The sequence below is a fragment of the Crocuta crocuta genome, unplaced genomic scaffold (genome assembly GCF_008692635.1).
Source record: "Crocuta crocuta isolate KB4526 unplaced genomic scaffold, BGI_CrCroc_1.0 scaffold348, whole genome shotgun sequence".
Classification (NCBI taxonomy): Eukaryota; Metazoa; Chordata; class Mammalia; order Carnivora; family Hyaenidae; genus Crocuta; species Crocuta crocuta.
The window spans coordinates 779,088-791,301 of NW_027529573.1; the positions used below are offsets into that span (position 1 = coordinate 779,088).

General features: G+C 43.3%; 1 protein-coding gene across 1 annotated transcript; it reads right to left on the minus strand.

The window, feature by feature from the left end:
• Positions 1–610: 610 nt before the first annotated feature.
• Positions 611–9,045, minus strand: YWHAH (tyrosine 3-monooxygenase/tryptophan 5-monooxygenase activation protein eta). The gene is made up of 2 exons (XM_077761485.1): positions 9,037–9,045; positions 611–2,121 (listed from the first exon to the last, which is right to left on the minus strand). The coding sequence occupies exons 1-2, from the start codon at positions 9,043–9,045 to the stop codon at positions 1,408–1,410; spliced, it is 723 nt and encodes a 240-aa protein (XP_077617611.1). The 3' UTR covers positions 611–1,407.
• Between the last annotated feature and the right edge of the window lie 3,169 nt (positions 9,046–12,214).

A 12,214-nucleotide genomic window follows, 5' to 3' on the forward strand; every position in this document is an offset into this window, starting at 1 on the left:
TGAATTAACATTTTAATGTATCTAATACAGAAACGGTATTCAGAAAATGTGAGGACATGTATAAGCTCAGTACCTACTGAGTGTTAAATATCAACAACACTCCCACAGGGTGCCTCAAGCTACATCCTCCCAAGTTAAGCACAGGCCTGACCTTTCATTGGTCAGGTACCACACTGAGGAAGACAGTATTTTGGTCTGCTCAGCACCCATACAACCACCAGGTGTCAGGAAGAGTGGGTCAGAGAGGTTATGCTGACTGGGTTCACAGAAAACAACTGAAAATCCAGGAGTCTTATGTGTATACTGCAAAATATATAATGGAATCAGAGAGCAAGAAAACACTGTGCTAGGAGCACCTGGGTGGTGTACAACTCTTGATTTGAGTTCCAGCCCCGCACTGATAACACAGAGCCTGCTTGGGATTCTGTCTCTCCCTCTCTCTGCCCCTCCCCTGCTTTCTCTCTCTCCAAAATAAATAAACTTAAAAAACAAAAAAACTTACTGTTTAAAAATGCTTCAGTGTTTGAAACTAAAAACAGGATTCAAAATGGTAACCTATTAAACAGCTCCTTCAGAGGGGGGAAAATGAAAAACACACATGTAGACAGAATATCCCCAAAGCAGCATTTATTTACCCATTGAATTCCAAAACATTTAATTTAGAAGTCTGGCATTTCATAATCACCCATCTTGATTGACATGGGCTGACACATGGCGCTGTCAGGATACACAAGGACAATAGCCAAAGAGTTACAAAAAATAAATCCATGATTCTTAAACAATTGCAACCCCCCCAAAAAAAAGTTACAGATATCAAAACTTTAGATGCATTGCATTGAAAAAGAGGGTTTGTGCACATCATAATTTAAGGAGGCAAAACAAGGCGTTACTGAAACCTCACATTAAACAGTTCATTATGAAGCTGATGGAAAGGAGAGAGTGGTCTTTGTAATCAGCTTCCCTTAACAGTTTTCCATTAGAGGTGGGAGGGGTGAATTCATTTTTTGCATGCACAAGATGTACTGCTTAACAAAACACTATTGGCTTGTTTTAAATGGATCATTTAAATATCAATTGTAGCCTGTGTTGGCTAATTCTCCTTTCTAAACTTCCCCAATGCTTTTGCTTGGATTTCACATAGATCAATAGGCATAAAATGCCTCATTCAGAACCCACTTTTCTGCACAATTCGGAAAGGGAGCCCCTATGGGCTTAAAGCAACCATCAATCCAGCAATGCCCATGAAGATTTATCTGAACTGCTTCCCAAGGAGCAGGAGAGCAGATCTGAGTAGCTGTGCTGCCAATACAGATAGGTTTAGCACTAGATATTTAGTGATTGTGGCAAGGAAGAATCAGTGATGATGGGGGTGGTGGGTGAAGGAAGGGCCAGGGACCTGAAGACTCTTCAGTTGCCTTCTCCTGCTTCTTCATCCTGCTGGTCGCTCGTCCAGAGGGTGAGGTTGTCTCGCAGCAACTGCATGATGAGCGTGGAGTCCTTATAGGAATCTTCGTTTAGTGTGTCCAGCTCAGCTATGGCATCATCAAAGGCTTGTTTGGCTAAGAGACAGGCCTGCTCAGGTGCATTCTGGATCTCATAGTAGAACACAGAGAAGTTGAGGGCCAGACCCAGCCGGATGGGGTGCGTTGGCTGCATGTGCTCTTTGCTGATTTCAAAGGCTTCCTTGTAGGCAGCCTCAGAAGCTTCAACCACACTGTTTTTCTTCTCCCCAGAAGCTACCTCTGCCAAGTAGCGGTAGTAATCACCTTTCATTTTCAGGTAAAATACCTTGCTCTCATACTGGAAATCATTGCAGTTCTTGATGAGGAACTTGTCAAGCAGAGCCAGGACATCATTGCACACTGTTTCCAGCTCCTTCTCAATCTTCTCCCTGTAAGCTTTAACTTTCTCCAATTTCTTTTCATTTCCATCAGCCATGGTTTTCTGCTCAATGCTGCTGATGACCCTCCAGGAAGATCGCCTGGCACCAACCACATTCTTATAGGCCACAGAGAGGAGGTTTCGATCTTCGTTGGAGAGAGGTTCATTGAGCTCCGTCACCTGCAAAATCCCAAAAACATGAAGACTGAATCCAAAAATATTAGAAATCTTCCTTTGAATCTAATCAACAACACTGCTCAAAAACAGGATTATGGGGGTGCCTGGGTGGCTAAACGTCCAACTTCGGCTCAGGTTATGATCTCACGGTTCATGGGTTTGAGCCCCACATTGGGCTCTGTGCTGACAGCTAGCTCAGAGCCTGGAGACTGCTCAGATTCTGTATCTCCCTCTCTCTCTGACCCTTCCCTGTTTACACGGTCTCTCTCTCTCAGAAATAAAAAAAAAAACAGGATTATGGACAAGCCATACTAGGGAAAACCAATCAGACATGCTTCCTGTCTGAACAAAGATTATAGTCTAAACAGAAGAAATAAATACTTGAAATAAAATATTCAGTGATAAGGCGTTCGAGAAATTCCTATTTAAGATGTTGCCTTCATCGTGACAGAGGTATAGGAATAAAGATAATTGTGCAAATACGGTGGTGGTACACAGTGGCAGATGAAAAAGCCCTGAGGGTCAGCTATTCTGCATAAGGTATTGTCAACATTGAGATCAAACAATTCCTTTGCCAAATGTTCAAGGATTATAAACTGGAAGTACATTCCAGATTCTGCTTCCAACTGTATATTCCAAAAAAGAACCAATCACACCTCCCTCAAATACATATTAATAGGTAAGAGCTTCACAGATGAGATCAAACACAGATCAAGTGGCCAGAGTTTTGCCCTGAATGGTTAACAAAGAGAATCCCACTTGTATACCCAGGCCTCCCCCAATCTAAATGGATGCATGAGTGACAGTAATATGCCCCCAGCCTCTGCTGAAAGGAAGCACAGTTACTCAGCAGTAAGCTCTACTTTGACTTACCTGACAGGAAACCCTGACTGGCCATCAAGGATGGAAGCACCAATTATTTTAAGTGGAAATGTTAAATTTCAGAAGGTGTAGCTTTCTTTAGGTAGTTCTCCATGACACCAACTCTAAGTGAGTCAGCTATGTAGTTAGCAGAAAGATCACTGGACTTTTTGTTCAATTGTTCCCCTTAAGCTATGTTGAAGTCCTAACCTCTGGTACCTATGAATGTGACCTTATTGGGAAACAGGACCTCTACAAGATGTAATCAAGTCAAGATGAGGTCATACTGTATTAGGGTGGATCTCAAGTCCAATGACTGGTGCCCTTATGAGTGAGAGATTTGGAGAGACCTACGGAGAACACCATGTGATGATGGAGGCAGAGATTAGTGATGTGTCTAAAAGCCAAGGAAGGTCAAGGATTGCCAAGAGACACCAAGAGCTGAAAGAAAGGCAAGGAAGGATTTTTTTCCTTAGGGCCTTCAGAAGGAGCACGGCCCTGCTAACACCTTGATCTTGGACTTCTAACCTTCCCAATCGCAATAATTGTTATTTTAAGCTACCCGGTTGTGGTACTTTGTTTGGCAGTCCAAGGAAACTAATACAGGTTTGGAACCAGAAAATTTTGGTCTGGGCCCCCGCAAAGCCACTAATTTGCTAAATCAGCCTCTTTAATAAAGTAGGGAGATTCCTTAATTATATGACTTACTGGTAAGTCTTTAATTTTCAGAAAAGAAGGAAAAACACTTAGGAAACCATAAAACACTGAGCAAAGAAAAATATTACTTAACCCATAAGGAAACTCCTATAAGTGAGGGGAAAGGGGTGAAAGGCCAGGTGCAAGGGAGAAAGTTATTAACAGCATATTAAAACAGACATGCTTTTTAAAAATTTTTTTATAGTTTTTAAATTTATTTTTGAGACAGAGAGACAGAGCATGAGTGGGGAAGGGGCAGTGAGAGAGAGGGAGACACAGAATCTGAAATAGGCTCCAGGCTCTGAGCTGTCAGCACAGAGCCTGATGCAGGGCTTGAACCCACGAACCGTGAGATCATGACCTGAGCTGAAGTCGAATGCTTAACCGACTGGGCCACCCAGGCACCCCTAAAACAGACATGCTTTACCATGGATTGAAAAGACTGAGTAATGGAGAACCAGAAATTCTAAAAAAGAACCAAAACATTAACTCAAGAACATAAGCAACAAATATAGTCATTATGTGTAAAATTAGAAAACTTGTGTCAAGTTCTTCTACCAGCAACCCATCCCTACCAACATACCCTGGACAAGATAAAAATACCATACCAACTCTGTTTTCTAATTTCTCCATTTCCCTATCCCCATTACCCATGCTCTTTTGCTGCAGACCCCTACCCAGGATTGTCTCTCCTCCTCTGCCTACCCAATCAACCCAACCCCACTTTTTACTTAGGTGTGGTCTTTGGCTACAGGCTGCCTCTGCCCATTCCCTAGGATGGCTGACTGCAAACCAGGTTCCTCATTCCTCGTCATAGACATGAGTGGTCTCTACACTTTTCTCAATGATCTACCTCAGTCCAGGGCAATCTTCTCTCTACTAATCCAAAATCCATGCTCCCTTCAAATCCAGGTGAAGACCTGTAACCCCCACTAGTTTTCTCCTCCAGTGAGTTCCTTTAAACACATACATTAGTTTATTAGAAATATAAAAAGACTTTATAAATATTTGTTAACTTTGTCTCTTAAGGAAGCAACCCTTATAAATAAAAATTCCATCTTGAATCCTCTGACAAATCTCAGAATGTTTGAATCTTCTTGACTGACTCACTTTTCCAGGGCAATATTCAGTGAAACAAACGTGAGGCAAGCACAGAATTTGAGAGCTCCTTAGATCCTGCAGTAAGTATATCTGACTAAGGCACTTGACATTAAAATGCAAACAATATCCAAATTTTTTTTTTAAATAAAATGCAACAATATCCTTAAGAGTCACTATATACTCCACCCTGTGGCTAATAAAGCTGCTTGTTAAGATTGCCACAAAGACACACCAAGATAACTCCCCAGAGTGTATCATTAAAATTGAGTGCATATGTGAAATATGTTTACATATCACACAGGGTATTTGTATGATGGACAGTATCATTACTAAAAATAACAACAACAAAAACACCACCATAAGACATCTGGAGTTTAGCCTGAGCTGGCTGTGTGACCTTGTCTGGGAATCAAAAGTAAAACAAGGGGCATCAGCCTAAACAATTTCCAAGGACCTCTTTAGCTCTAATATTCTAGGATTCCATTTTCCTGAGCAACAATAAAAGGTGTGGAAAGGCATAAGGTTGATAATATTAGTTTAAATGAAATTTGGGTGTATCCATAGGTTTCAGGAATTCATGCAGCTCTTCTCCATCAAGAATAAACTGCCCAAAATGGCTACAGGGCAATGTTTATCACACCTTCACAAGCAAAATCATTTACTAGGAGTATTAGTGTTTATATAACAATCATCTGGTTTCCTGCCAGTCTGAATGAATCACTATCAGCATCAGCTGAGTGTGACTAACAGCTAAGCAAGCATTGTTCTTAGAACCCCAGCCAGGGCCTAACTAGGAAATAACTGGATACGTTTAAATATAGTATTTTTTAATGCTCCTGGGTTATAACTCAGTTACAAAAGGGAAACTTATGGAAGGAAGATTGTTTTATTACTTGGTTAGATAACTAAAGGAAACTGAGCATTCCCCACATTGGAAATTGATATAGCAAAGTGAAATCAGATGTCCTATTAAAACAAACAGGATTTACAGCCAGTCTTGTTTGGTGATACCTACTGCAAATCACCTTCGTTAATGTTAGCACCAGTTCCCAGTATTTCAAATTCCAGACTATTGGAAGCAGGGCACCTAAAGCAAGTCCGGTCATATGCTAAAAGCAGACACTGGGAGGAAATGTAGTGCAATGGAAAGGAAAACAATAACTACTAGTCCCAACCACAGCTGGATGGTCATCTGCATGCATATTACACGGAGATGATTTAGTGCAGCTCTACAAATATAAGTTTACAAATGGTTTCTAACTGGGAACATGAAGCAAAGACAAGAAACAGAATTTCTGAGATAGAGAGACTGCACAATGGTTCTCAACCTGCTTTCTACTCCAGCCAGTTTCAATATACCCTCATTTCTGCCACACATCAGAGGCCCTCAGGGAAGCCATTCCAGAGACTACGTCTTCAAGTGACTGCACCATCTCTAAGGGGCTCCTCAACTCTGCACACAGCCTCTCGGCCTTCCTGTTCTCCTGCCTACCTCCCACTCCATTTAATCCTACTTACACTCTTTCCAAAAACCTTAAATTGGTGGGCCATTCCCATTTATAAAGGCCCATCTCTCCATCTCCCTTAAGGGTTGGACTCCAGGCCAGCCATTCAACTGATGGCCTTACCATACTGTGCTTGGCTATGCCAACTCCCAGCCCAGGGCACTCACTTCCACCCCATTTCCTTCACTCTACTGCTACACAGCAGTACTAGAAATTACAAATAAGCCGGTAGGCTACTAACTCATTTATCTTCCTGTGACAACATTCACTGACTCAAAAATTCCTAAGGGCCTCCTCCTCCTAACTCACCAGGCAATAAACTATGTGTTTGTGAGTAAAAATAGATTCACTGCCAAAAATAGCACAGGGACTATTTGGGAAAATTTAAAGTTCTTAATCTGGGAAACATCCAACCTCAAAACTAATACTGAGCAAACAAAAAATGCCACCCCCATGGACTGCAGGCCACATCGCCAAAGTCAGGGTAAATGTTATTTCTCCTGAAGGGCACTCCCATCCTTCAGAGCTACATACACACACTACTATCCCATCTTTTATAGTTACCCACACCCACTTGCTACTAACAAGCTTGTGGGATGAAAGCTTTTTTGGCTGACTCTTCCCCAAGTTACTGTCCTCAAAGTGAGGATTCTGCCTGGTCTCAAGCTGGCAAAGCACCCACCTGTCACCAATTGCCCAGACCTGGAAAGACCACTTCCTATCCTCACCAGGGTGAGGCTGCAGTTCTAGAAGTCCAGAGAAGCTAAACTTCAAGCTCAAAGCAGATGAGTTCAGGTAGTTAATATCCACTTGAAGCTTAAATTAGTCAAAATAGCTACCTCTGTATCATGAAGAGATTGCCTTTTCTTGCTCTTGACATAACCGAACATTTTTGTAGGGATTGGCAAGGATTAAATACAACCCATCTGAATGGTATTACTGCATGCTACTGTCCCTGGAGGCACCAGCGCTGAAAGCTTCAGAAGTTGTGCCAAGTTCTGATCGCATGGAAATGCCAACACCCACCACCACAGGGGAAAGCCACTGCAGCCAGGAGTGGGAAGAGCACCCAAACCATGGGGCGGAAGACGGGTGGCCTCAACCAGGACACTAGAAGGACTTTTACCAATAACCTAGACAATGAAATTTTAGGGCCTATAGGCGTATAAAATATACTAAAAGCCATGTGGAGAAACAACTCGTGCCAAGAATATGAAACAATTTCTTAAAATACCCCAAATATAATTTAACATAGAGTCCTGCACTTCTTAATTCAGAGCAGAATTCAAATTCAATTAAACCTTTGTTTCGTACACTAAAAAAAAACCCTCCTGGTCTTCAGAACAAGCAAAATCCACATGTGTGAGTTTGCCTTTTACGCTCCCCTGCTATAGCTAAGACCCATATGTGGTAGATTCTGTTTTTAATCAAACTTGGCAAAAATGACTTCACACCTGAAAGACGAAATTATTTATTCACTAAGCCCACTGGTGTAAAGGGCCTGGAAGTCAGTCACCAATGATGACTAGTATACCAGAATATATACTAGAAATATTATTCCTGGGCCATTATTATACAGTGGTTAAAGTGAGAGTCCTACTTTCCAGAGTTCAATGCTTGGCTTTCCAACTTGACCTTGAAAAAATTAACCTCTTTAAATCCCATTTGTAAAATGGAGTTAACAACTATCCAGAGCTAACCCATCCGGAGTTTACTGAATGCCTAATAAGTAAAACGGTAAGTTCCATAAACTCAATGAATTGCAACACAGAAAACACATTTGGGGTACCTCCTCCCAAACCATATTTCTGGAAGCATGACACTGCATTCTAACACTCATATGAAATTCCAGACAAAGCCCCGTGAACTGTTCACCATCTGAAATCCTTTTAATTCAGGCTACTGCAAGAATCCAGAACCTTCTTTCCTTCCTTAGCCAAAATATGGCAAAGGAATAATTACATTACAAATGAGCACTTAGTTTATTTCATATTTCAAACTACAGTACTGATGTGGCTTTAAGATTTCACACTAACCACAATTTTGGTACACCCCAAAATTATCTTTAGTTTTAATACCTGCAACATACAACACAGGGTAGGTCTTGCCCTGAATCACTCAGCCAAGCTCTTTTATACACCACCTGCTCATTCCTCCACTTCCCATAATCTCACAGCTGTTGGAGTAAGAGCCTTTTGCCCCTAGCTGAGCCAAGTGCCTCTTCCTCTCAGACTGTTTAAGCTGCAGCTTTATTTCCTGCACTTAGATTTCTATATTCTTCAAGTCCTTCAGACTTTCTCTGTCCTTTGTCAGTCTTGTAATCAACTACGTATCAATGTTAAAACATACCATGCTATTCCAAATATTCTGTTTTATAAATGCATAATACTACCTCTATGTTTTAATAAAAATAGATGACTTAAAGCAATAAGAGACATGAATGAATCACCAGACATCTGGTTACTTACCCTCTTACCTTAAATCTTTCAGTCTAATGCACTGACATTTTTATCCCCCTTTACAGGTTTATTTCACTTTCTCTTAATATGGTATAATACCTATTTTTCAGAGGTTATGATTTGTCTATGGTCAGTCCAAGTCTGGCCTAGAAAGGACCTGGGTTCCACAATCTCTCACAATTCTTCTTCCCACTGCTGCACTTTGTAAGCTGCTAGGTATGAAATGAGGAGATCTTGAAGATGCTCCTTTACTTCAGCATTTCTTGCCTCTTCAAATTATGGGGTGAGGCAGGGAACTGCCTTGATTTGAGGCAACACCACTGTTTCCAGTATGCATGATTTTTCTTAAAGCTTACCGACACCATCCTCCAGGTGACGCTGGTAGCATAAGGAACATCAATGATTACAGACAGGCATTATCAGGTGACCATTTAAATTATAAAGAAAACAGAAAACAAGTTAGAATAAAGACTGAGAACTGACTTGGTATTAACACCAACATTAGTAATTTTACATTTCAAAGGACTTGAAGCCAAGGGATATTAGGTTTTAAGGTTATAAGAGGGGTGGCATCAGAACATCTCCTCACTCAGGGTCTACCCACGCGAGCAGTCTACTTACCAGCCTTTCCACCACCCCGAAGAAATCCCACATAAATCCAGAGGGTTACTAGAATTCCTTTTACAGAAGCTCTACTTTAGGCCTACAATATTAATAAAATGGGGACTGAGTCTTTTCCCAATAACATTATTTAATGCACAAGTATCAATAGGTAAAACATAAGAAACAGTCTTCCACCGACCCCTGCCAAGTCCTTTCCAGTGAATATATTCCATTAATTTACATGACAAAAAACCCCAGAATTTTTTAAAAAGTAGTTACCTTGAGGGAATGGTTTATCACAATTCTCAGATGACAGAATTAGAGCTTGGACTGATTTTTAAATGCTGGATGGCTTATTCAACCCATCAATCATTTAAGATACAGATAGATACAGATATTAGATTCCCAACACATGGAAGGGTCCATTGGTTTGCAACACGCTACCTTAAAGTCTCAAAGAAAATCTGTGAACACAAGTGTCTAGCTGCAGGAAAGCATTATTCGAGACTGCTTTGAAAAGCAGAAAACCAATTTTTTTCTCTCCTCAAACTGTATTTCGTTCTGGTTACATCGCTCAATCCTTTCCTTACTTTCCATTTCTTCAAGTTGCCTCAGGGTTCCCAGAGCTCCAGGATAGCCTTTCTAGTCATTTTCCTTTAACCCCAATTCACCTTTATTCAAGCCCCACTCCTTCTTTATTCCCAAAGGACTCCTAACACTGAGGTCTTCAAGCCCCACTCACAAGGTGAAGGAGGACCTCACTAAAATGTCCAGCGAGGCCTCAGCTGGCACAATCCCAGTACCACGGTTACTGGGGAGAAGAGGCTCACTCAAGTGTGACTTGCTGTATGGTCAGAAGAAAATTAAGCTCAGAACCCCTTTGGAGGAAATGGATTCAGTTGTTTCTGTAAAATCTGCAAAATTAATATATTTTACATTTGTGTCTTAAAGAGGTCCCCCTAAATTACAAAGATCCCAGACCTAGACTGTCCCTGGTTTAAAACTATCTTAGCCCGTGACAGCAGGCCAGTGCTCAAATCGGGATCACCAATGAATAAACAAATGAGTGGCAGTGGTGGTTTTCAAACACACCTAGGGCAATGTGTAACAAGGATACTACAGGAAAGATAGCTCTTCAACTGTCTTTTTTAGCTGGATACATCTAAATATTGACGTCAACAATGCATTTCATATGATATTAATATCAAAAGCCTGAAAAGAAGCTTTTCAAATGATTCTGAAATTTTAGGGAGCCTCTCAATTTGTAGATTTCTAAGAAATCTCACAAGTCCAGCAAAAGGACAAATGAGCCATAATTCAGGCCATAATTATCAAGCTTCAGCCCGCTAAAAATTGCCGTGAGCACTGGTTAAGATGCAGACTTCTCAGTCCCAATCCTAGAGTTGCAGAATCTTTAGGTCTAAGGTGGGGCCCGGGCGGATCCTCCCAGGTCTCGAGAGGATGTACACTGGATGAACATTGCAGGTTGGTGGCCGCCAGCTGTAGCTGGCGTGACCTTGACGCAGAGAACTAACGTTCATTTAGAGAAAACGTAAAATAATGTTGAGAGGCAGGGACAGTGCGAGGACAACCGGAACTTAGTCTCAATTGCAGGTGGGGTCTAATCCACGGTATTTGCTAGGGTGTGGCTGGGCAAGGCTCTTTCACCGGAAATCAAGCTGCAGAATCGATCTACAAGGATCTATGAGGGTGTCAGGAATGCAAAGGCATACAGATTTGTCTCGCCAAGAAGTCACGTCTCATTTTAATCTCCAGACAGATGCTCCCCACACCAAGCTTGGTAATCGCGCCCCACACCCGCCGCCCCCCGCCCTCCCGCCTNGGTATGGGATGACGGAACGAGAACGTTTCCGGCGAGCAGGGCAAAACACATCTGAATCACACACACTTCAGGTAGTAGCAGAGAAAACCAGGAGAGACACGGCGCCACCCACTAGGTGATTCTTTATTACAAGTTGGGGTATGAAAGAAGGCGAGAGAGAGGTGAGCCTCCAGGTCAAGCAGAACGGTCTAGAACGAGGAATGTGGCTCTCTCACGTTTCTTCGGGCACCCCCTCCCCCAACCCAGGGCTCCGAGGTAGGATGCCGCGACCCCTGCCCGCCCGAAAGGGGGCACTGTCCCCGCACGCAGGAGGGCATCGTCACCCACCCATCCCCGTGGGGCTCCTTTCGTCCTCGGAGACCCCACCCCGGCCCGGCCTCAGGAAATGGCGGGGCGGGCGCGGGAAGCGCGGGCTGCCGGNATAGCTGCCACCGCCACGGCCCCGCCCGAGAGCTGCGCAGGCGCCCTGTGAGTGCTGCATTTTACCACCGCATAGGTGGAGGTGGGAGAAGGGAGAGTAGGGTGGGGACTGCGGAGCCCTAGGAAGGGGCGCGGTGATGGCGGTTGCATAGGTAGCTCAAGTATCACAGCTCCTCCTTGAAGCGCGCCTCTGAGGTCAAGTTGAAGATCTGACTTGAGAAGATCCCAAAAAGCAAATAGTCCTACTGTTCGGAGGAGCCTGGAGCCCGTGTGCCCTGAGGGGCGGGCCAGGACCGCCCCCGCTCTCGCCCTCGCGCCTCCTCGGGCCCAGGCTAGCGACCCGGCCGTGGGGACACACCCTGCGCTTGGGTCTGCACTGGCAGGGCAGGATCGGGGCCGTACTTTGGGGACAGTACCCCTCCCGCCACCCCCAAATACACGTGTAGTTCACATCCAGCGGGCTACAGAGCTGCGCTCCCACCTTGAGAAGTGACTTTGGGCATACTGTGCCTTCCTTCCATGAGAGGAGGGACAGAGTAGCCTGGCTGTGATGAGTAACATTCATGACATACCTACTAAGAGCCAGCCCATTGCTAGGCCTGTATAGGCATAGGCATTTAATTCTCACAACCTACCTCGCAGGTGGGCACAGCTGGTCTCCCCCTTTT